Here is a 27,590-nt window from a genome sequence, read left to right as displayed (position 1 = left end):
TAATGATGTTATAATATGGCGAGGTGAGATTGTGAGTTTATTAAAAAGTAGGTGTGTTTGTATTTTGCATTAGTAGATAATATACTATTATCTATATAGTCAGATTATAACTTTAATTTCGTTTTGTATATTTCAGCTTCGACAATGGTCCTATAACTAGAACTAGAATTTCAGAAGTAGCAGACCAACAAATCGACTCTCACAAACATGGCGTTCACCTACAACAAACTGGAAATGGCTACCTTGGACGCCTACGAAATTGCGACCATGACCTCTTGGACCTCTGGCGACCTCAGCAACTCGACTGAAAACGCCACGAGCAAAGTGTTCGAACGAGACGAGGACCTGGCGAAAGTCGAGATAGCGGTGCAGGCCGTCATCCTGTACCTGGCGTTGTTCGGCAATATCTTCGTCCTCGTCGTTCTCCGGGTCCGGAAACAGAAAATGACCCGGATGCAGTGGTTCATCGTGCACCTGAGCCTGGCGGACATCTTCGTGGCCATCTTTAACGTGTTGCCGCAGCTCATTTGGGACATCACGTACCGTTTCTATGGCAACGATTTCCTCTGTCGCTTCGTGAAGTATTTCCAAGTGGTGGCGATGTACGGGTCGTCGTACGTGCTGGTGATGACGGCGATCGACCGGTACACGTCGATATGCCACCCGCTCACCAGCCATATATGGACGCCCAAGAGAGTTCACCTCATGGTCCTTGCCGCATGGGTTCTCTCCCTTTTGTTCTCCACGCCGCAGCTGTTTATTTTCAGTTACACCGAGGTCGCCGAAGAATCCGGCGTCTACGATTGCTGGGCGATGTTCGAACCGGGCTGGACGGACAAGCTGTACACCGTGTGGATCTGTCTGTCCATCTACGTCGTGCCCATTCTCTTTCTGTCCGTCTGCTACGGAAGGATATATCACGTGGTCTGGCTGAGCGCCACATTCAAGGAGACTGACGTCACGGCGCCGGGAAAACACAAAAGCATCTTGTTGAAGATTCCATTCCGAAAGACGCAGCGATCGACAAATCATCTTGGAGACGAGGAAGATTTCCGAGGTCCAAAGTTGAGGGGTCTCAACCCCAGAGGTCATACGAAATCCACGTCCAAATCCAAGGTCAAAACGATAAAAATGACCTTGACCGTGGTACTGTGTTACGTCTTATGTTGGATGCCATTTTTCTTTGCTCAAATGTGGTTTGCTTTTGATCCGACGCCACCGATTACAAGTAAGTAGTTTCCAACTAACGTTTCACTTTTTTTTATTTTATTCTGGGCGATTTGGTTAAGCTAACCTGGGATGGTATACCTGGATGCGAAATGTTTAGAATGCTAGATAAAATGTTGTGCTTCATAGTTCTATGTGGCGGCAGTGGGTTTATTTTCTCGCAGTCTAGACCAGTTGAAATAGTTTTTCATGTAACATATATATTAAGTAATATATTTAGCAATGTACATGTATTAAGCAATGTGGAATTACCATAATTATTGGTCATGTTTATTGGTCATGAAAATATATGCAATGATATGAACACAGACAGTTCTATTGATATACAGACAGACATGGCGTCTTTGCCACAATCGCCAGACCCAGACTCAGATTCGGTGTTTTGCGCTTTAGTGACCGAAATAACCATAATATATTAGATACCAAATAGCCATAGTTTAAAGGCGACGTCACACCATACGAGTGCTTCATACATAAATAGTCACGTGAATAGCCGATTGGATAAGACAAACATGACCATGTTATCGATTGCCATCTATTCAATCGGCTATAATTCTCGTACGAAGCACTTGCGTCGTGTGACGTAGTCTTAAAATATGCTGACGTTTTATAATTAAACCGATATTTCTTTCTATATCGCCTCTGAATTTGAATCGAATAAATAATTTAGATGTAATCTAGATGAGCCGTCAAAAATAAATAAAAGTTTGATCGTGTATGGTCTTTAATCTCCTGTCCATTACAAAGATATTGAACTTGCCTTTGTCGATAGCATGAAAGTGCGCGAGCAACCTCTCGTGTCCATTACAAAGATACTGATGGCGGGAAAATGTGCGAGGAGCCACGGCGCAGGCGCATATTGGATCGATCATCCTGTGTTTGGTGTTTTCTAAGTAATGATAGTCTCTATAGCAAATTACGATTAGTCTCGATAAGTAATGATTTTTTGTTTCGACTGAGAAATTCAAAGCTTTCGACTTGAATGATGAGATTTACTCGTTCATTATATCGATACACTAAACAAATTACACCCGTCCAGGAACGGTGTATTGGGGGGGGGGGGGGGGGGGGTGGCAGGTACTGATAGTGTTTAATAGCCGTTGTAGCCGTGGCAACTGCACGGGGGGATTGTGATTCATTAATTTTGTTTTATGCCACGCCCTTCATGCCACGCCTCCTCTCCTTCCATTAAAATAGATTAAAGAATCAAAAACGTGTTTCTTGGTATATAGGCATAGGCTCGGGGAAAGGCTGGGGGTTTTCCGCACCCACATTAAGAGTTAAACGACTGGTATGTGCTGCCCTGTTGGGAAGGTTCACTGTGAAAGGTCACTCGGTGTTTAAAATGTCCTTTCCTCCTGCCTCTACCTCCGTCTCCCTCTCCCCTATCCCTCTCCCCCCCCCCCCCCCCCACCCCCATCTCCCCCTCAATCTCCCCCTCTCTCTCTCTCTCTCTCTCTCTCTCTCCCCCCTCTCTTGTCTGTCTCCCTACCTCTCCTCTTCCTTTCTCCTCTCTCTCTCTCTCTCTCTCTCTCTTTTTCTGTCTCCCTACCTCTCCTCTTCCTTTCTCCCCTCTCCTTTTCTCTCTCTGTCTCTTTCTGTCTTTCCGTCTCCCTCTCTCTCTCGCTCTCTCCCCCCACACACACAACACACACATTACATCTGTATCTGTTTCCATCAGAAAACTGTTCAGCACGCCTGTCGTGGACACAACCTCTGACTTGGGACCTATTTAGTTAATAAATATGCATTAGTTTAAACTTGAGATGGCTTTTCTTTATAAATATAAGAAAAGTTTGGTTCTAGGTCCGCACGTAACGGCGGTACCCCCAGAAGATACGAAAAAGGCGTTCAGTATGGGCTACATACTACCCTGGCTTGGTCACATAATGGCTTACGAATTAAGTTATACTCGTATTATATAGTTAGTTAATGATACCACTAGAGCACATTCATTTATTAATAATCCCTTGTTGGATGTCAAGCATATGTTCATTTTGACAGTCATAGAGAGGAAACCCGCTACATTTTTTCCATTAGTAGCAATGGATCTTTTATATGCACCATCCCACAGACAGGATAGCACATACCACGGCCTTTGATATTAGAGTTGTGGTGCACTGGCTGGAACGAAAAATAACTCAATGGGCCCACCGACGGGGATCGATCCCAAACCGACCGCGCATCAAGCGAGCGCTTTACCACTAGGCTGAGTCCCGTCCCGGTACTATATAGTGTCGCGTAGTAATTTGTCACGTGTGTGCGATCTGTCCCAAGTTGGTTTTAAAAAAACTCGATATTGACACTGAGCTTTAGGCTATGTACAAACGATTTTCATTATCTGTTGGGTTTTTTCTCCTTAATTCCAATTTCCATTACTACGTTATCAATTTCTGTTTTTTTTAAAAACTCTGACCCTAAATTGATAGCATTGAAAAATGTTTCCGCTATTAAAGCTTTTTTTAACCATCAACTTATATATACTGAAGAAAACAAACACGACTATTAATTTAGGCGACTTGTCACGGATTTATGGACCGTATTTCTCTGAAAATGGATAACAAATGAAAATTACATTCATTTGGAATACCAAATCTCGCTACTGTTCAAAAACGATTTAATTTTACCACGATGGAGGGGAATCCATGTCAACCCTTTCGGCAATTTTCGATTTTCAATCTAAGAATTCTTTCATCAGCTGAATATAGCAGACAATTCTAGCAGACACTAGGGGCGGCTACTTAAACAGCATTAAGTACACCAAAACTTTGAATCCCGTTAGTTTATGTGTCTATTAAAATTGCCAATGTCTTATGAACACTTTTTGTCCATTTTTGGCAGTCTACGTACCAAATTAATTGAATCATGAAAAGGCATACATATAATGTGTTTTGCCCGTGATAAAGCACTGGAACAACAAAAGAACAAATATAGTACTGCTAACTGACAACTGTCCCGCTCACTCACACGTGAAAGGTCTGCAATAACATTTGCCATAGCTGAATGTTCCTAACGTCGACCGTTAAATGATTACAATCATATTTAACATTTGTTCGAAATCATACATGTAGTTTGTAGATAATAAATAAATTATTCAATTCAATTCGTTTATTGCTTTAAGCTACAAGCTTATCAGCACAACATATTTACACATCATATATAAACACACAGGAGAATTAAATTATTATATACAATGAATCACATACTTTTGATCTAACATATTAAGTAACAATACATTAAAATATATAAACCAAAAGATTTTAAATACGTACATGCAAGTAATACATTCAAAGTTATAACATATGCGTCTGAAAAGTAATAACTTTTATAATATTAGACAACAGATGAGTGCCGTAACTTGTATGCCAAACAAATATATTTACCAATATTAATTAAATCTTTAGCGTTTTGGTTTTGCATCAGCTGTATATATTTGAAGAACAAGGGCGTGTTCAGGAGGACGGGTGCCTGGCGACCCGTTTGACTGGTACCGTCGTCTTCTATCATACCACATCCATCTAATTTGAGGCGTAAACCCGGTCTGGCGAGGATACAAAATCATATATATTTAAAGACAGAAGGATTTCATCTGATATATCGTTCTCTTAAGTTTTGGAATAATGGGAAAACTGGCATGAAGTGGTATTCATCTTCAACATCGTTATTACAATGGTGACATTTTCTATTATTGGTATCTTCCTCTTTCAAAAGTCCAGGGATGATAACACAATGTAACAGAAATTTTCAAAGTTTCTTAGTGATGTCAATGTTTCTGTTGAATATGTTTAGTTAAAGTGTACTGAAACCCAAAAATGTCACTACTTCTTCTAGTGTTAGGTTTAGTAACAGAATATCACTTTCACTATTTTTTAGGAAATGTTTTACGAATTCATGAGATTTGTCGCTCCTAATACATATACAGAACACTATATTGATGGATTTGTAATGGCATTTATTAACACAAATATTATATAGATATTCTGCATGTTCTACTATACAGGTATAAATCAACAACAAACATTACAAATCACAAATGAACAGTTTTTGTACTTTTCGTCGATGATATGATGAGTTATCACATACTAACCCCCACAGATAGTCACCCATCATGTTGCAGTCCCGTTTCCCTTGATATCTTCTTTTCATAGTTGATATATCTTGGTGAAATATTTCGCCGTGTTCTTCACTGATGTCACCCATATTTTCACTGAAGACATTTAGGTGAGGATGGAGGAAACGCAATTTCAAAGACATTCGGCATCCAAGCTTTTCATAAGGTTTTACGAACTTTTCTATTAACTGTTCATAACTCCCACGTTTGTTATTCCCAAGAAAATTGTCAACCACTTCTTTAAACGACCTCCAAGCGTTTCGTTCCTTTGATGAAATTTTTTCTTCAAATTCTTTTGGTTGAGGCATCTTGCGAACATCTGGTTCGGTGAAAATAACACCTTCGATTTTTTCTTTTGACAGATGTAGAAACATGTTGGAAATGAATTTGAAAGCTTCGCCTTCTTTGTTCAGTGCTTTCACAAACTGCGTGCTTGAAATAAAGTGTTCTCTTCGAGACCAGTGTCTTTTGCGGTAGTGTTGAGATGTAGCACGACTGTCCCACAGGCTAAAAAAAAGCAAGAATGTTTTGTATAGCCTCCTTGGGGTGCTTTTAAGAAGCTAATCATTTTGAAATCGCCAAAGACCTGCCATTTGTACCTGTTGTAGCCTATAATTTCCAGAAGACATTTTTACATTTTCGTAGTTTTCCTTTATGTTCACAGAGTGCCCAATTGGTATTGATGGATACTGATTTCCATTGTGCAGAAGGACACATTTGAGACTTCGGGAGGAACTGTCTATGAAGAGATGCTAATCATTTGGTTCATGACCAATATCCAGTTCTTGAAACAAGTTCTCAATGGCATTACAGAAACATAACTCATCTTTCATCAAAAAATATTTTGAGAACCTTTCATGTGTTTTCCTATCAGCTGCAGTTCGACAACTTTTGTCCAAAATGTTCCACTCCATCAGTTTTGATATTAGAAGCTCTACTTTAGACTTCGTCAACCCGAAATCTCGAATCAAATCATTCAGCGCCTGCTGTTTTGGAAAGTGTGGTTGCTTCTTTTCTTCGTCAGTAAGACCAACATAAGATTCTTCAGATTCAGATTCAAAATGTTCACCTTCACTCTCCAAATCTTTAGCAGGTGGTCTCGGGACAAACAGTTCTTCAAATTGTGGAACTGGAGCAATAGATGATGGAATATCTGGATAAGTGACATCATGTCGATTTTTCGTTTTCTTGAATCTTGAAATGCCCACCATACAGAAGTAGCGGTCATTCACATGGTTCTGTGGTTCTCTCCATATTCGGGGTGTGGCAGCGATCATCGAGGGGCGGTCACCTCGCATCCATCCCTCCAAGTTCGATCGACATGTACGACAAACTACGTGTGGAGCCCATGATTTGTCTTGATCCCCAATCTTGATGCCAAAGTATAATTCATAAGCTTGTGCAAATTTCGTAAATACTTTGATTCCATGCTTTACCTGCCTTGGGCTAATGTAGAATCCACAAACGTAGCAAAATGAATCGCCAGAATGTAAGCAGCTTAGCGATGAAGACATTGAGCACCTGAAAAATACTAAGTTGACCTATGCACGTATAGGCCTATATATACATCATCTGGGGCAGCACTAGAACATTCTAGATCATTAAAGCATTGGAACATTCTAGACAGCACCGGAACATTCTAGAAAGTATTGGAACATTCTAGAAACAACTAAAACATAGCAGCCATGGGAAAATTCTAGAAAGTACCAAAACATTCTAGAAAGCATCAGCTCCTAAAAGGTACTGGAATATTCGGTACTTGGAATTTCAAGAATGTGGAATATTTTTGTAAAACCTGAAATATAGTATAAATTAATGCCAAATATATGCTTAATATAACAAAACTGAATGGAAAATGCAAAAATATCGTTAGATACATTTTAAAACAACTCGTTGTGAGATAAATGGTATCTAACGGCCACTCATGTATTATTCTCGATATCTAAAGTTTACCGATTTAATTTTTAAGTTACTTCTCCCTTAAAACGTAGGTCTTTTTCTACGAAAACTATAATTATAATGGTGTGTATCCAGAAGCCGTAACACACACACACATCGATTATGAAGCTGCCATTAGTATATCCAGTACCGTATCTCTGCACAGGACTGTGTCCAAAAGAAGTCATGGGGATATACATACATGACTCACTGTCAGGTGTTTTGTCTTTAGCGGAGAGCTGATCTGGACCACATGTCGTTCAAACTCCGTCTGTAAGATAACTGTCATTTTATAACTTCTTTTGGACTCGGGTCTTGTTCTATAGAGTCGTGAGGGTATATACCCTTGATTCACTGCCAGGTACTTTGTCTACAGAAGAGAGCTGATCTGGACCACGATATGTGGTTCAAACTCCGTCTGTAGAAGGACTGTCACTTTATAACTTCTTTTGGACTCGGTCTTGTTCTATAGAGTCGTGAGGGTATATAGCCTTGATTCACTGCCAGGTGCTTTGTCTACAGACGAGAGCTGATCCTGACCACGATATGTGGTTCAAACTCCGTCTGTAGGACTGTCATTTTATAACTTCTTTTGGATTCGGTCTTGTTCTATAGAGTCGTGAGGGTATATAGCCATGATTCACTGCCAGGTGCTTTGTCTACAGAAGAGAACTGATCCTGACCACGATATGTGGTTCAAAGTCCGTCTGTAGAAGGACTGCCACTTTATAACTTCTTTTGGACTCGGTCTTGTTCTATAGAGTCGTGAGGGTATATAGCCTTGATTCACTGCCAGTTGCTTTGTCTACAGAAGCGAGCTGATCCTGACCACGATATGTGGTTCAAACTCCGTCTGTAGAAGGACTGTCACTTTATAACTTCTTTTGGACTCGGGTCTTGTTCTATAGAGTCGTGAGGGTATATAGCCTTGATTCACTGCCAGGTGCTTTGTCTACAGAAGAGAGCTCATCTGGACCACGATATGTGGTTCGAACTCCGTCTGTAGAAGGACTCTCACTTTATAACTTCTTTTGGACTCGGTCTTGTTCTATAGAGTCGTGAGGGTATATAGCCTTGATTCACTGCCAGGTGCTTTGTCTACAACAGAGAGCTGATCTGGACCACGATCTATGGTTTAAACTCCGTCTGTAGAAGGACTGTCACTTTATAACTTCTTTTGGACTCGGTCTTGTTCTATAGAGTCGTGACGGTATATAGCCTTGATTCACTGCCAGGTGCTTTGTCTACAGAAGAGAGCTGATCTGGACCACGATCTATGGTTCAAACTCCGTCTGTAGGAGGACTGCTACTTTATAACTTCTTTTGGACTCGGTCTTGTTCTATTGAGTCGTGAGGGTATGCCGCCATGATTAACTGTCTGTCGTCAGAGAAGAGTTGCTCTTGACCACGAAAAATGGTTGCAACTCCATCTGTAGGAGAACTGCCACTTTATGGAATAAATGAAGGAAAAAAGTGTTTTATTTATTTAACAACGTATTCAAAAAAAAAAAAATTCCGGTTATATGGCTTAGGACATATGGTAAAGGACCACACAGATAATGAGAGATAACTCGCTTCCGGCACGCCATGGGCTACTCTTTTCGGATAGCAACAAGGGATCTTTTATATGTATCATCCCACAGACAGTATATCCTTTGTTACACTAGTCATGGTGCACTGGCTGGAACGAAAATTGTCCAATGGGCCCACCGACGGGGATCGATCCCAGACCTACCGCGTACCAAGCGAGCTCTTTACCACAGTGCTACGTCCCACCACACCATTTTATTCGGTTCATAATAATTTTATAAATGGTCTGCATGCCTTCAGGTGCTATAGGATAACTGTTTTTATAAATGGTCTGCATGCCTTCAGGTGCTATAGGATAACTGTTTTTATAAACGGTCTGCTTGCCTTCAGGTGCTATAGGATAACTGTTTTTATAAACGGTCTGCATGCCTTCAGGTGCTATAGGATAACTGTTTTTATAAATGGTCTGCATGCCTTCAGGTGCTATAGGATAACTGTTTTTATAAACGGTCTGCATGCCTTCAGGTGCTATAGGATAACTGTTTTTATAAACGGTCTGCATGCCTTCAGGTGCTATAGGATAACTGTTTTTATAAACGGTCTGCTTGCCTTCAGGTGCTATAGGATAACTGTTTTTATAAACGGTCTGCATGCCTTCAGGTGCTATAGGATAACTGTTTTTATAAATGGTCGCCATGCCTTCAGGTGCTATAGGATAACTGTGTTTATAAATGGTCTGCATGCCTTCAGGTGCTATAGGATAACTGTGTTTATAAATGGTCTGCTTGCCTTCAGGTGCTATAGGATAACTGTTTTTATAAATGGTCTGCATGCCTTCAGGTGCTATAGGATAACTGTTTTTATAAACGGTCTGCTTGCCTTCAGGTGCTATAGGATAACTGTTTTTATAAACGGTCTGCATGCCTTCAGGTGCTATAGGATAACTGTTTTTATAAATGGTCTGCATGCCTTCAGGTGCTATAGGATAACTGTTTTTATAAACGGTCTGCATGCCTTCAGGTGCTATAGGATAACTGTTTTTATAAACGGTCTGCTTGCCTTCAGGTGCTATAGGATAACTGTTTTTATAAACGGTCTGCATGCCTTCAGGTGCTATAGGATAACTGTTTTTATAAATGGTCGTCATGCCTTCAGGTGCTATAGGATAACTGTTTTTATAAATGATCTGCATGCCTTCAGGTTGGTATAGGATAACTGTTTTTATAAATGGTCTGCATGCCTTCAGGTGCTATAGGATAACTGTTTTTATAAATGGTCTGCTTGCCTTCAGGTGCTATAGGATAACTGTTTTTATAAATGGTCTGCATGCCTTCAGGTGCTATAGGATAACTGTTTTTATAAATGGTCTGCATGCCTTCAGGTGCTATATGATAACTGTTTTTATAAATGGTCTGCATGCCTTCAGGTGCTATAGGATAACTGTTTTATAAATGGTCTGCTTGCCTTCAGGTGCTATAGGATAATTGTTTTTATAAATGGTCTGCATGCCTTCAGGTGCTATAGGATAACTGTTTTTATCGCAATAGAAATTGACTTGCAGACCCATCAATCCTTCAGTCAGAATATCTAAGCTATTTAAAAATACCTAAATAAATATAGCAGAAGGGTTCAACTTGAACTTGCTTTTGTGCCTTTTTTTTCAGTTTTCGCTCCCTGACTATATGTCCTGCTACATAAAATATTTCTTCTTTCCGATACAGCTATATAACTATGCGAGCTCAATCTGCGTGCCCAGTATGGAACGTTCGGAACGCGTTCGGTGCAGGTTCCGTCGCACGTCATTTCCTAGAATAATATCATGTACTCCACCGTAACCCCAATGTTCGAATTGAACAAATAATTGAGATCCGGCTTCAATCAGCGGACCAGTCAATCATCTGGCACGTGCTTACATCCACTGAACGTTTGTGCTCGTCTGTTCTGCACACTCTACGAGTTTCCTATATTCAGATAGTTTATTCTTCCAGTTTTTCATTAGGCCGATGTAGTGTGGGATAACTACGTGCACGTTAAAAATATCCCAACAGCTCGAATCTTCTCAGTTAGATGGTCTTTTCGGACAGTATGTGGAACATTTAAAGGCAATACGCCACCATTTGTCGTGTCGTTTACTTGCTATAGCAGCTTAATATAGTCCCGGTTTAGGAAATAGTTCCTCATAGAACAAAATATTACAAAATTCTGATAATGCTTTTTGAAATCTTTCTTTGATGATTACACGTAGGTTGACCTCTGTAGTGTTTAAATAACCCACTGCTTTGAAGTTACTTGTTATATGTAGTACTAACTGATATCAACTGTGCAAGCGGTATGGCGCCACTTGTTATAACTGCAACACGAGGCGGTGATCAGGCATAGGGGCCATTTATTGAAAAACGTTAGTGGTCGACCGATGTTGATTTTTTACACGGTACTTGTCAGTTGAGAGTACTCCCTAAAATTAGTAGTCACATGACCCTCTCGACAGTGTTTTCACAGAATATATTCTGACATAGAAATTGTATTGAACTGTATGGAGTAATTAATGGTGGTATGTAACCTAAAGAAACCTCTCATCAAAAACTGTATTCCGCTAACAGATATACAGAAACGCCATAAGATATGAAAGATGTATAAACTTGCCAATAACGAAAAATCAACTGATCTATCATTGTTGTTATCAAGACCTGATAATATATCTGATATATTTTTTACTGATATAGTCTTAAAGACATTTATCTTATACAATATATATTATGCGTGTGGACAAATGAGATACTGGTAATTGTAACTGAAAGAAGATTATGTTCGGAGAAAATGAATCTAACAAAATGCGTTTGAAACAAAACAAAAATAAAACACAAATTGGCTCCTTTTTTTTCGCAATAAAAATGATTTTTTTTTCTTCATCATTACAAATGATGACAAATTGAAAAACGACACGAAAGCAAACAAAATATTGCTTTCATAGGAGACCAGTGCTTGCAAAGTGCAAAACAGATTTTCATATGCAATGCTGCCTTGTTGCAATAAACACCAAGTTATGTTTTTTTCATTCAAACGCATTTTATTCCATTTTTCTCCCGATTTAAACAAAATCATCATTCATTTACAGCTGTTACCTGTATGTCATTTGTTCGTATATTCAGTACATATGAGTTGACATTTTTGTAAGAGATTATTCAGTAAAATACCCATTGCGTTATTTATGCCTCTCAATATAGAACATATGGCTTAAGAACAAAGAGGCTATGGAAATAGTAACTAACCGTTTTAATTTGTGTTTTTCTTTTGTGTTGTTTAACTCCACAGCCAACTAATTATTGACATGTATTTATGCTTTGCTATAAGTGCTTTGTCATTATACTTAATGCCTAAAACTATTTAACGGAACACTGCATTAATTATACTCCCAATCTTTTCTTGTCTTGTTTTTGTGGAATAAGGATATAGAATGCATTAAAAAGCTGTTCCTTCCTAGATAGTTTTTTAAAGTCAAAGTTTGTTTTGTTCAACGATACCAATAGATCACATTTATTTATTAATCCTCGGCTACTGGAGGTCAAACATTTGACAAAATTAGTCATAGAGAGAAAATCCGTAAAAAAAATTCATAAGTAGCAAAGGAAATTTTTACATGCACCATTCCACAGACAGGATAGCACATACCACAGCATTTGATACACCAGTCGTGGAACAGTGGCTGGATAAATTTTTTTTAGCCTAATGAGTCCACCGACAGGGATCAATACTAGACATAGTTTAAGGTCTTAATATACTAGGCTAAAAGAAAGAAAGAAGTGTTTTATTTAACGACGCACTCAACACATTTTATTTACGGTTATATGGCGTCAGACATATGGTTAAGGACCACACATATTTTTTTAGAGGAAACCCGCTGTCGCCACATAGGCTACTCTTTTACGACAGGCAGCAAGGGATCTTTTATTTGCGCTTCCCACAGGCAGGATTATACTAGGCTAAGCCTAATGACCAATCCTATGTTAATCCCATGTTTATCCCATGTTAATGTGATGTTGAATCAATATTATTTAAACCAATTTCGTAGGAAACCAACCACATTAATATTTGTCCATTAATCACAAGGACAGCACATGCAACGATATTTGATATACCAGCCGTGGAGCACTAGCTGGAACGGAATAAAACAAAAGAAGACCATTACCCCCTCCCCACTGAACTGTGAATACGAACTTGATTTGATTTTTTCCCGTTACAACCAGTTTCCCAATCCTGCTGCATCAAAGGTCGTAGTATATATCCTGCACTGTCTGAGGCAAAGTGCATATATATAGAATAACTGGTTACTATCTCAAGATATCGACTTTATCCTGCTTTATCAAAAATAAACTCGATCTCACCTCGCCATATTATAACACCATTTACTAATACAAAATACAAACACAACTACAGTTCTAATAAACTCGTGTGTTATCTGTACTGTAATGAATATACCTTCAACTATATATCCATAAATAGAGAATAAATGGTTACTATCTTCAAATATCGACTTTATCCTGCGAAGGTTAGAATGCCATTCGCCATTCCAGCTGAGCACGATAAAGCCGATATCTTAAGACTAACAATTATTTTATCTATCCTGCAAGCCACATAAAATGAAAAATTAATGAAATGAACCGTTCTATTTCGCAACTGTCCCGTTTCCGGAATAGTATGTCCACACGTGTTGAATGCCTTATCACCTACAATAACTATACACCAAAACAAAATAGTTCTTAACAACAATTTATTTCTTATTTTAAAAATAAAAAATATCTTCAAAACAGTTTTTTTTTAAATAAATAAAAAATAAAAACTGAACTAGAAATAAAATAATAAGTAACTTCGAACAATACAACCTGCATTCGCTGACCATAAACAGGGTTCGATAAATCCACTATCCCTCGGTCGTTGACTAGTAACTGTTTGGTCTGTGCTAGTGGGAATCATCAACTGTGCTACTATAACATACAGGGTACCAGCCAAGGGTTCTGTGAGTGTTAGTGACTTTCTACAACGTGTGTTGAACACTGTATAAAGCGAGGAATCCATGTGTACGTAATGCGTAGTGCGTGGTGTGTAAACAACAGTATACATATACATATACATACACAGACACATACACATGCACATGCATATGCATATGCATATATATATATATATACTGGCACACAATGAAAACGCAAAAACAACTTTTCATTGCAAATAACGACAAACTATTAATGAATTGATGGATAATGTAATATGACATTAATGACTGGTATTCATTAGATACATTCACATGGAAACATGGCCAGTTATCATCAGTAATCGAGCTGCATTCGTAATCGAAAAGTTCAACTCTCTCCCCCCCCCCCCCCCCCCCCATATCAAGGTCAGTATCTGGTGTGTCCACCATTGGCCTGTGAGCATGCGTGAAGACGACGGGGAAAGGATTGGCACAAACATCTCAAATAAGCCACAGGAATGTTCCTCCACTCCTCCTGCAACGCCTGTGCAAGCTCAGCGACGTTACGCGTTGGTGGCTGGCGGTAACGTACACGACGTCCTAACTCATCCCACATGTGTTCAGTTCATTTTATTTCCTAAAATATTATTTTTGTACATACGAAATTATTTGAAGACAAAATCCAGTTTGGGTTTCTTACAAATATTATGACGACCAGAAACACATTGAATATACAGACACTGGTCTTCTAAACAAGAAAATATATTTAATATGTAAGTTTAATCATATAAATATTTTATTAGTCGGAAACATTTTACAATGCAGCAAACTCAGGAATGTCCCTTTAATTCTTGATCAGTGACCGAAAATATATAGAAATTTATCTAGTCATCATATTTTGACAATCAAATAGTGATTGCATGATAAAAACTGTCACTTGCAGATATTTAGTATGATTAGCTTAGATGGCAGCTGCGTATGACCTGTCTTTATCTCTTTCGCGAATAATGTTATTGTTTTTCATCGTATCATATACGTAAGGGGGGGGGGGGGGGGGGGGGCGAAACGTAGCCCAGTGGAAGAGCGCTCGCCTAATGTGCACATTTGGTTAGTTCTCGTTCAGCCATGGTATGTTCTATATAAAATATTATTTGCTAATAATGGAAAATATGTAGCGGGTTTCTTCTCGAAGATTATATGTCAAAATTACCAAATGTTTGACATCCAATGTTGAATAGCCGATGATTAATAAATGAACGTGCTCTAGTGGTGTCGTTAAACAAAACAAACTTTAACGTATCCTATGCCAACCATTTCATGGTAAGGCACAAAAAAACAGCCTTGCAGTTGCAAGAGACCGCTAGCGCTCTACCGTGGGAACGTTCCCCAAGTCTCGCAATATCAATACGTTTCGACACTAATATAGGTAGCAGTACACGAAACAGTTAGTGGTATCAATCCTGGCATTGGTGATAAATGTAACAGTGTTTGTTGTCATACAATGTTGTTTCATCTGGAAAGCAAATTCCTGTAATTTAAAGTTTGTTTTGTTTAACGACACCACTAGAATACATTGGTGATAAATGTGACAGTGTTTGTTGTCATAAAATGTTGTTTCATCTGGAAAGCAAATTCCTGTAATTTAAAGTTTGTTTTGTTTAACGACACCACTAGAATACATTGATTTCTTAATCATCGGCTATTAGATGTCAAAACATTTGATAATTCTGTCATCAGAGGAAACTTGCTACTTTTCCATTAGTAGCAAAGTATATCTTATGTGCACTTTCCCACAGACAGGAAAGCACATATCACGGCCTTTGACAAGTTGTGGTGCACTGGTTGGAACGAGATCATGTAATTTAAAGTGGCAGACCCTAGTTTCAGCCTATGGAAATGGACACTATCTGCTAACCTGCAACATATCCAGATAAACTTACAATAGAATGAATGAATGAATGAATGAATACATCGGCCATTGGGTGTCAAACTATGGTAATGGAAACAAACAAGGTGATGATCAACATCAACAGAAAAATTCAAGATATAAATAAAAACAGTGTAAAGAACTGTGCAAAAATACAAATACAAATATCACAGATAGATACTGACTTTTACTCTAAACTTCAATTTGTGCTGCATTGGCCATTCTGAAACAGAATGTTACACCCCTGCACCACGGTGAGGTTACAGCACGCACAGGGTAACTTACAATAGAGTGAAACGTCAGTCTGACGTTGAAACGGAGAAATACCCTTGAGAATTAGCCTAGGTCTCGTCTCCATAACCGTTACTACTCAGAGGTACGTGCGTTTAAAAAAAAAAATATGGAACATGTATTGGAAACACGAGAATATATGGAAGTGGATAATCTAAACAATAAAATCTAAGTAATGTTTGATCTCATTCAGTCATCAAAAACAGCTCTAGTAGTGAAACATTCGCTGTAGTGTTTTAAAACTAGGATCTGTCACTTTAATTCGGAGGGGGCGTGACGTAGCCCAGTGGTAAAGCGCTCCATGTCTAGGATCGAACCACGTCGATAGGCCCATTTGAGCTAATTCTCGTATTAGCCAGTGCATCATCACTGGTATATCAAAACGTTCTAGACTAGTGCCATTGTACAAGCTATTATTGTGCTTGTAACATATGCAGGGACCTGCTACAAATAGGAGAAAAGGACTCCCCTCCCGTCCCCCATCAACCTCTCTGCCTACGCCCCTGGGCCCCGTTCCACAAATCGATCTTAACGCTAAGATCACCTTAAGTGCATATGTTAGCTGAGCAGATACGGTGATCTTAGGACTAAGATCGCTTCGTGGAACGGAGCCCAGGTCAATATCGGCTCTCATCTATAGCTAAAGCACATTACGGATTATGTTACACATTTTCAAATTTTAAAAATTATTTTTGAAGTATTACTGATGATGATTATTATCGTCAATTTTGTTTTCCATTTCAAGGCTTTTACCTACGTCATATTACAGCGGATAGCTTAATGTGCGGACCAAATGTTCGCTTCGACGTAAAGGTTTAGCGTATATTTAATGAAGAAAATTGTTCGCCCATCAAATACACATTATCATTATCTTTACGTGTGTGTTAAAGTCGTTTCACAGAATACATTAGATTTTGTAAACAATTAGGTTCAATATTTTAGAATAATTATAAGGATGTAGTATAGGGGACACACACGCACAGACACACTCACAGAAACACACACACACACACACACACACACACACACACACACACACATAGACACACAAACACACATACACATACACACACACACATTCAAATTGACAGTCCCTACTTTTTAGTCAGTAGGGCGTATTTTGTTTCTATTAGAGCCTGTTTTCATCATTGGAATCAAACATTAATTAGATTTTATTGTCTAGATTATCCATTCCCGTACATACGAAGTGTTTCTGGTCATCTTGCTGTTTCTAATACCACGAAATACATTTTTAACATTTTAAACACGCGCGTACTTCCGAGAAGTAACGGTTATGGAGACGGAACTCTAGCCTATGCTTTGATGGTATTTTTTTTTTCAGCGTCACAGACTCATGTTTCATTCTATTTTAACTTTATCCAAACGTGTTACAGATAGGTAGATTAATCAAACTTATTTTCTTTTTCACGGGTTGAAACTAGCGTCTGCGACTTTAATGGGAAGGTTTTAACACAAGCATAAACCTAACAGAGCGGTTTCTTTGATGCACTTATTATTTTGTTGAATAACAATGAAACATGTAAATATTCAGCAAAAAGGTCTACTGGTGTAAACGTTCTCTTTCTTCTTTTGTTTTTGTTTTTGTTTTTGTTTTTGTTTGGTTTGGTTTGGGGTTTTTGTTGGTTTGTTTTGGTTTGGTTTGGGTTTTGTTTTTGGTTTGTTTTGGTTTGGTTTGGGTTTTTTGTTGGTTTGTTTTGGTTTGGTTTGGTTTGGTTTGGGTTTTGTTTTTGGTTCGGTTTGTTTTGGTTTGTTTTGGGGTTTTTGTTGTTTTTTTCTCAGCGTATTAGACCAACCTTTCATATTCATTTTAACTTATTTTCGAGTTTATATCCAATAAAGGTTCAAGCACGCTGCCCTGGGCACACACATCAGTTATCTGGGCTATCTGTCAAGGACAGTGGGTTAGTTCTTAGTGAGAGAAAAGAAGGTGCAGTGGGTCTTACACCTACCGATAGAGTCGTCAAAACTCGCTCTGGATGGGAGCCGATACTGGGCTGCGAACCCAGTACCTACCAGCTTTATGTCCGACGGCTTAACCACGACACTACCAGCCTTTGTGATGTAAGCTGAAGGGCTTGTATATGAGAGTGAAGTAGGTTTAAAAAGCTGGTGACAAGGAGTCGCGGGCCTGTCGTGTGAAAAGTGAATATTCAGCTAGACCTCCATCGCCGCGCAGTAATCTAAGTTGTGTAAATAACCACGAGACATGCATACAGCAAATCATTAACGGAAATCAATATCACTCCGCGCACTAATAAACCTTTGTTGTCAGGCTGGCGGGCAGTTTGCGGCACGTGCGAAATGCCACATTTTATGTATCACTGCGCCGAGAAGTGTTTTGTTGTTACGCCCGATCATTAAGAGCGCTAATGCTGTTGGATTTCTTCTTCATTTATTTAAAACAAAAACAAAAAAGCTTTAAAGGGAAAAGAAAGTTTTTAAAAATATGCAAAATCGACAAAAACAAATGAAAAGAAAAGAAATTTGGAACCGAAATAATTCTCTTTGTAATAAAAACAAGAAAAGAAAGAAGCGTAGTCATATCCAGTGGAAAGTTAGTTTTGTTTAACGACACCACTAGAGCTCATTAATTTATATATCATCGCCTATTGGACGTCAACCATTTGGTACTTTTGACAGTCTTAGAAAACCAGCTACATTTTTCCATTAATATCTTTAATATCTACCGTCCCAGACAGGATAGCACATATTACGGACTTTGATAGACCAGTCGTGGTGCACTGCCTGGAATGAGATATAGCCCAATGGGCCCATCGACCGCGCATCAGACGAGCGTTTTACCATTGGGCTACACACACACACACACACACACACACACACACACGCATACGCGCGCGCACACATACACACACGCACATGCATACATGCATACACACACGCACATACACACACGCACACACACACGCATACACATACGCACACACAAACACACACGCACACGCGCAGACACATACACGCGCAAACATAAACACACACACACAAACACACACACACACACAGACACGCACACACAGACACATACACAGACACACACACTCACACACACACACACACACACACACACATACACACTGTGGGAAGATTTGTTTGTTCACTGGCACTGATTATGTGATCACTAACATCAAACTGTTCCTGTACAGAGGAGAATCCCGCGACCTACACATAAGCTATTCCTACCGAACAGCAACAAACACGCTTTGCACAGACAGGACAGCACATGCTATAGCCTTTCGCGTATATGACAGATAACCAGTCCCTTTACGTGAATGCTACTTTACTTTGATTCGACTTCTTTGTCACCAACCATTAACCACAATCCAGGACATAGTCCAGAGAGCTGAGGTGTGTTACACGAACAGCGTGCTTCAACCTTACTTTGATTCGACTTCTTTGTCACCAACCATTAACCACAATCCAGGACATACAGTCCAGAGAGCTGAGGTGTGTTACACGAACAGCGTGCTTCAACCTTACTTTGATTCGACTTCTTTGTCACCAACCATTAACCACAATCCAGGACATACAGTCCAGAGAGCTGAGGTGTGTTACACGAACAGCGTGCTTCAACCTTACTTGGATACATGCACGAAAATAAGTTGAAATTAGATGAAATCATATTACAAAAGATCTACTGAACAAAATTATGGGCCGGTATTAATTATTATATTAATTCTTTAGTCGTCTTATATTATTTTAGCAGTAACAGAAATTTTCTTTATTTGGTAATATTTGTTTTTCGTACGTACGGAATTAATGGGAGGTAGAATATAATGTGGGTTACTACAAAGAGGACATCTACTAAACAAAACAAAAATATTTCATGTTCAATTTGATTTTTTAATTGCCGTTAATCCAAATCTTGTTACAACGATGGCACACTCCGAATCAATTTTTAATCGTCCATATCATAATATTGAACAAAGCTCTCTGAAGCTCTTTTAATCAACATCGAAACGTATATCCTTTTCCATTAGACTACGAAATCGCAACGTTGTGAGAATTGAATTAGGCCCTTTAAAAGGTATCGATTATCATCCCAGTACCAGAAGCATAATGACATTGGCGTTGGTTAGATCTATGGACGGAAAATTTAAGTGGTCAGTAAGATTGGGGTTTAGTTGCCAAGTTAGCTGAGTTATGTATCAGGACTGCGTGCATGAGCCATAACGGAATGTAAGTCTGTACAATACCGTCTGTAAAGATATCCAGGGAAGTGACAGTCCTACAGACGGCGTAAGGACGTTACTGTCTAAAGATATCCAGAGAAGCGACCGTCCTACAGACGGTGTAAGGACGTTACTGTCTAACGATATCCAGGGAAGCGACCGTCCTACAGACGGCGTAAGGACGTTACTGTCTAACGATACCCAGGGAAGCGACCGTCCTACAGACGGCGTAAGGACGTTACTGTCTAACGATATCCAGGGAAGTGACAGTCCTACAGACGGCGTAAGGACGTTACTGGCTAACGATATCCAGGGAAGTGACAGTCCTACAGACGGCGTAAGGACGTTACTGGCTAAAGATACCCAGGGAAGTGACAGTCCTACAGACGGCGTAAGGACGTTACTGGCTAAAGATACCCAGGGAAGTGACAGTCCTACAGACGGCGTAAGGACGTTACTGTCTAACGATACCCAGGGAAGTGACAGTCCTACAGACGACGTAAGGACGTTACTGTCTAAAGATATCCAGGAAAGTCCTCTCATAGACGCGGTATTTGATAGTGATTTATGGAAGCAACTACGATTTTGTCAAAAATGCCATTCATACTCTACCTTTTGCCGGCGTGTTGTTTTGATTATGGAAAACGATTTTTTTCTTTTCTGAGATAATCTGTAAGCATACACATTAAGCATACTCAATGGAAGCTCAATGGAAGTACATTAGTTTTGCAAAGAGCATTAGACATGGACATCTCCTATCAATAAATGTGAGTCCAGGCATGAAATGTCGCTGGCTTCCAAATTTAACTCGCTATTGATCCGGGGACATTAATCAAGGACTTATTCATACATGTGTAAGAGAGAGAGAGAGAGAGAGAGAGAGAGAGAGAGAGAGAGAGAGAGAGAGAGAGAGAGAGAGAGAGAGAGAGAGAGAGAGAGAGAGAGAGACACACACAGACAGACAGACAGACAGAGAGAGATATACAGAGAGAGACAGACAGACTGACAGACAGAGAGGGGGAAAGAGAAAGAGAAAGAGACCATATGAGCCTTAAATGTTCTACTAAAACTGTTCTATAAGGGACAGGGTGCGCGACTGATCAAGGATCGATTCCTGTAGGTGTTAAGCTAGTTTTTGTTACAGCCAGTACACTGCGACTGGTATATCAAAGACCGTGGTATGTGCTATTCTGTCTATGTGATGGTGCATATAAAAGATCCATGCTTCTTATGGAAAAATGACGCGGGTTTCCTCTCTAAAACTATTTGTTAAAATTACTAAATATTTGACATCCACTAGCCGATGATTAATAAATCAATATGCTCTAGTGGTGTCGGTAAACAAAAAAAACTTTTTGCTATTTGATGTTAAAAGATTTGGTAATGTTAGTACGTAGTCTTCAAATAAAACTTACTATATTTTTCTATAGGAGAGAAGGAAGGAAAACTGAGTTTGCTGCTTTGTAAGATGTTTCCGACTAATAAAATAGTTCTACGATTAAACTTCTATATTAAACATATTTTCTGGTTTAGAATATCAGTGTCTGTATATTCAATGTGTTTCTGATCATCTTAACATTTGTAAGAAGTCCAAACTGGAATTTTTTCTTCAAATAATTTCGAACGTACGAAAAAAAACATTTTTAGGAAATAAAATTAAATTTAACCTGGTACAAATATTAGAACAATCAAAAACACGTTTAATATAAAGCCACTAATATTTTATGCAGAAAAATATATTTGATATGTAATTACAGTTGTTGAAAAGTTTCTGTTAGTCGATAACATCTTTAAAATTGCAGCAAACTCAGGAATGTCCCTTTAACGTACCGAAAACAAACTTTAACGTTTGCTCTATGAAAACTTTAAAGATACCTATTTGTCGAAAAACAATGTATACTGATGGAAGGAAATAATTGATGCTACAAACAGTAACAGAAAATAATGACTGCAACGAAAACCCTCATCCATAGTTGACCGTTTTACTGGACCGCGTACTACGCATGCCCCCACCCCCACCCCACACCCCGCACATACACACCTTCTCTATTATTACATAATCGAAGGAAGGAAGGAAGGAAATGCACTCAACACATTTTATTTACGGTCATATGGCGTCAGGCAGATGGTTATGGACCAAACAGATATTGAGAGAGGAAACCCGTTGTCGCCACTTCATGGGCTACTCTTTTCGATTAGCAGCAAGGGATCTTTTATATGCACCATCCCATAGACAGAATAGCACATACCACGGCCTTTGATATACCAGTCGTGGTGCACTGGCTGGAGCGAGACATAGCCCAATGGGCCCACTGACGGGGATCGATCCCAGACTTATAATCGAATGATGACCGTTTCGTGCAAACCCATTATAACCAATGGCCGATGATGAAATTACAACCGATACCCAACACTAAGCTTAAGACAATGACATGACAAGCCAACCATCTGACGACAGGATTGTGACGGTACTGACTGACGACAGGATTGTGACGGTATTGACTCTGACGACAGGATTGTGACGGTACTGACTCTGACGACAGGATTGTGACGGTACTGACGTTTTGCAAGTACGTTTAAAGTGACAGACCCTAGTTTTTTAACACTTCGGTGTATTTTTTTATTATTATTAGAGGCATTTTTGATAATTGAGATTAGGCATTATATAGATTATAAAAATCCCCTACTCATTGTTTGTTTTGGGTTTTTTTGTTGGGTTTTTTTTTTTTTTTTTTTTGGGGGGGGGGGGGGGGGGTCTTTTTTCTTTCTTTTTTAAAGAGGCAGAACCTAGTTTTTAAACACTACGGCGTATTAGAGCCGTGTTTCAAAACTTAAACCATACATTATATTGTTTAGATTATCCACGTCCGTACATCCGAAGTGTTTCTGGTCATCCTGGTGTTTGTAATACCACGAAATGAATTTTTCATATTTTTAAAAACGCACGTGCGTCTGAGGGGGTAACAGTTATGGATATGAGTTCTAGTCTGGTTTAAAGGTATTTCCCCGATTCTTGTTCTACTCTGTTGTAGCTCAATCTAAATGTGTTATAGGTTTGTAGATTAAGCAAACCTTGTGTCCATCTATTTACACCGGCTGAAACCAGAGTCTGCGACTTAAAGAAACACATCACATCCAATGTCAAATAAACAGGTTAAAATATATATATATATTAAATATTAAAATGTCACACTGACTCCACTTCAACTGATGACGAACATAAGCAGTTTTTAACGTGTCTCCAAATAAGATTGTAATGTATTTTTCAGACAAACAGCAGAGTAATTTACGAGTAATTCCACATTGTGTGAACACATTACGACCACGTAATATTACTGTTAAGTAGGAAACGCACTTTTAGCGTTAAAATAAACATCATGAAGTGTGGTAAGAGAGCGTGCACTTTTAGAAGGGACTACAGACTCGTAAGTACGGGGGGGGGGGGAGCCTGGGAACCTGTTCATCCCCACCCACTCCCCTCCCCCACTCGAAGACAAAAATGTAGGTTTTGTCCAACTCTTATATAAATAAAGGTAAAAATATGGTTTGTGTCGGACATATCGTTAAGGACCACACAGATATTGTGAGAGGAAACCCGCTGTCGCCACTTCATGGGCTACTCTTTTCGATTAGCAGCAAGGGCTTTGATATACCAGTCGTGGTGCACTGGCTGGAACAAAAAATAGCCCAATAGACCCACCGACGGGAATCGATCCCAAACCGACCGCGCATCGAGTGAGCGCTGTACCACTGGCGATTATTAGGATGATATCGACCAACACAGACTTTTTAACGACTGTTATTACATACATTTTATATATTTTCCTAAATACAATATCAGTGGTTGTATATATTTCTAATCGCCCTAATGTTTACACTAGGTCCAACAAGACGACAAGAAACACATTGAATATACAGACACTGATATTCTAAACAAGAAACTGTATGTAATAAGCATTTTGAGAGTACTGCTAAAGCAATACATGTCCTCTACTTGACCCAACAATTTTTCGTATCTCCTGAATTCAAGGGCCATAACGCTGTAAAAAGTGGGTAAATCACCATGAAAGTTAAACTTGATCAGTAATAGTACATGATAAAGCTATATACAAAATTTCACCTCAGTATTTTCAGGTATTGCAAAACAAAAGTCCGTAAACAAAAATTTGTCATATCTCCTAAGTTCAAGGGCCATAACTCTGTTAAAAATAGGTACATTGCCATGCAAGTTAAACTTTATCTGTATTTCAGTTTCAATATCTCAAGAGCTTCTAAAAAGGAAGACCGGAAAAACAAGTTTAAGGGTCATAATTCTGTCAACAATGAGTAAATCGCCATAAAAGTCAAACTTGATCCAGCTAGTGTACCACGACTGGTATATCAAAGGCCGTGGCATGTGCTAATCTGTCTGTGGAGTGGTGAATATGGTGTCGTGATTAAGCCACCGGTACTTAAAGCTGGTAGGTACAGGGTTCGCAGCCCGGTACCGGCTCCCACCCAGAGCGAGTTTTAACCATTCGATGGGTAGGTATAAGACCACTACACCCTCTTGTCTTTCACGAACTACTAACAACAAACTAACCCATGTCCTGGACAGACAACCCTGATAGCTGAGGTATATATGCCCAGGACAGCGTGCTTGAACCTTAATTGGATATAAGCACGAAAATAAGTTGAAATGAATGTAGCGAGGTTCCTCTCTAAGACTATAAGTGATAATTACCAAATGTTTGACATCCAACAGTAGGTGATAAATAAAGCAATGTGCTATAGTGGTGTCGTTAAACAAACTTTAAACCATAACTCTGTAACATTAGGAGCGACAAACAAGTATAGCGAGCGCTTTCAATCTTTCGCCTTCATGAACACGCTTCTGATTAAGAGTTCCAAACTGGTATTATGTAACCAGGACAAATTATTCAAACATGCTTCAGAAAATACAGCTAATTAATTTGAGAAATAACACATTTGTAAAGTGGCAAACTGTGTCCCATGGTAAACAGAGATTTATATTTTGTAGACAATTCTGTAAAAGAAAAACACTTTGGCGCTCTTCCCAATACAGAAGTAAAGCGAATTAGGCTGCGCGGGAACACGGTTCCAAGCAATAGAATGTGTCCATTTGTCGACAGTGCCTAAACACTTCGGCGCCTTTCACAGCATTTACAAATACCTGATTCGGCGATATAGTGATGGATCCATCATACTTAGAATGTGTAGGATACTAAGCGTACGAGACGAGGGGTCAGGGGGTTACGCCCCCCCCCCCCCCCCCCCCCCCCCAGTGCAGGAGGAATACTTCGCATTCGGAAAACACAATGATGGAGTGCAGGGAAACTTGAGTTTTATATGTAGCTGCATCATTCTACACACAATATTAGTCGTTATCCATTGTAAAATTTGAGTTTTATATGTAGTTGCATCATTCTACTCACAATATTAGTCGTTATTCATTGTAAAACTTGAGTTTTATATGTAGTTGCATCATTCTACTCACAATATTAGTTGTTATCCATTGTAAAACTGCATAGCCATTCGTCTGGAACCAAACGTGGTAGTAATGCAGATGTGAATAAATGTTGTTATACAGGGCCCAGTTTCACAAAACACCGTAAGCCTAGAATTGCACGTAAACGTACAAAATCTACGACTAAAACACAATTCTTATTACCATTATTATAGTACAACAAATATAGATTTTAACTGCGCATATTTCATTTTCTTTTGTCATTAAAATGCTCAATCGTCCGTAATGATGTCATTTTCTGCATGAAACAGATGCCAAACACGTGTAAACGTATGGCCGGTATATCAGCTAGTTGCAGACGTAAACTTACGATGTTTTGTGAAATTGGCTCCAGATTCGGGTATTTTCGGTTAATTCGGGGGGAAATCAGCCTGCCTTTCACAAAGAAATTGGAACCAGTATGCTTACGATTTCCAGTGATTGGGGTTGGAGATGTTGTTTTGGTACTGGACTATTAGAATACACTATCTACGCTAGAATAAAGTGTGGTTTTGGAGTTGTTATTTGGCGTTGGGTTGTTGGGTTTGTTTGTTGGGTTTGTTTGTTGGGGTTTTTTTTGGGGGGGTTGGGGGTTGGGGGGGAGGGATCATTGGCCCTTCGGATTTCTTTAGACGTAGTTAGCCATCTTAGGAAGTACTGTTATTTAGAACAATGTACTGTAAAACATGGCGGAAGGAAAGAAGGAAATGGTTTATTTAACGACGCACTGAACACATTTTATTTTCCATTAGCAGCAAGGGATCTTTTATATGCACTATCCCACAGACAGAATAGCACATACCAAGGCCTTTGATGTACCAGTCGTGGTGCACTGGCTGGAACGAGAAATAGCCCAATTATCCCACCGACGGGGATCGATTCCAAACTGACCGCGCATCAAGCGAGCACTTTACCACTGGGCTACGTCCTACCCCAAACAGTTGGTCGTGAATGTTGATGGCGAAAACACGTGTTTGAATGTTTGATTCTTGTTTGGTTTTGGTTAGAGGTTGTTCGTTCTTTGCTTTTTGTTTTCGTTTTGCTTCTTTTTTGTTTGGGGTTTTGGGGTGTTGTTGTTGGGTCTTTGTTTCTGTTTTGGGGGATTGGGTGTTTGTTTCTGTTTTGGGGGATTGGGTGTTTGTTTCTGTTGTGGGGGTTTGTGTTTGTGTTTTGGGGGATTGGGTGTTTGTTTCTGTTTTGGGGGATTGGGTGTTTGTTTCTGTTTTGGGGGATTGGGTGTTTGTTTCTGTTTTGGGGGATTGGGTGTTTGTTTCTGTTTTGGGGGTTTGGGGGATTTGTTTCTGTTTTGGGGGATTGGGTGTTTGTTTATTGTTGGTTTTATTCGGGTTCTGGTTTGTCTTCGTTGTGTGGGCGGAATTTAGCTCAGTCGGTTCAGTGCTCGCTTAAGGATCGAACCATTTCGGTGGATCCATTCAACTGATTGGGGTTTTGTCGTTCCAGCCAGTGCACCACAACTGGTCAAAGGCCGTGGTATGTGTTGTCCTGTCTGTGGGAAAGTGCATATAGAAGATCCCTTGCTGCTAATGGAAAAAATGTAGAGGGTTATCTCTTTAAGACTCAGAGTTACAAATGTTTGACATCCAATAGCCAATAATTAATTAATTAGCGGTGTCGTTAAATAAAACAAACTTTTTCTTCATTGTGTATATATTTTGCATCATACCAGAGGCGGATCTAGGGGGCACCCCCTTTCCCGCCAATTTTTTTTTGCGACAGTTAATTTTATAATATATTAATTTTCATCCCACTCCAAATGTGCCCCAAAGTTCCCTTGGCATTCCACCTCATGTCATAAGTAAAGTATGTTTTCAGTTGTCCAAAAACGGCTCTTAACAGTGAAAAATATGCGTTAGTGTTTAAAA

General features: G+C 39.3%; 1 protein-coding gene across 1 annotated transcript in view; it reads left to right on the top strand.

The window, feature by feature from the left end:
* Nucleotides 1-207: 207 nt before the first annotated feature.
* The window catches only part of LOC121387619 (annetocin receptor-like), a 38,108-nt gene continuing 10,725 nt past the window's right edge, over nucleotides 208-27,590 (top strand). Inside the window, exon 1 of the mRNA XM_041518788.1 lies at nucleotides 208-1,228. Within this exon, the coding sequence (XP_041374722.1) occupies nucleotides 208-1,228 (1,021 nt within the window). The remainder of the gene's footprint in view (nucleotides 1,229-27,590) is intronic.

Source organism: Gigantopelta aegis, chromosome 13 (genome assembly GCF_016097555.1).
Source record: "Gigantopelta aegis isolate Gae_Host chromosome 13, Gae_host_genome, whole genome shotgun sequence".
NCBI lineage: Eukaryota > Metazoa > Mollusca > Gastropoda > Neomphalida > Peltospiridae > Gigantopelta > Gigantopelta aegis.
The sequence above is the reverse complement of the archived record's forward strand: the minus strand, read 5'-3'. Positions and strand labels throughout refer to the sequence as shown.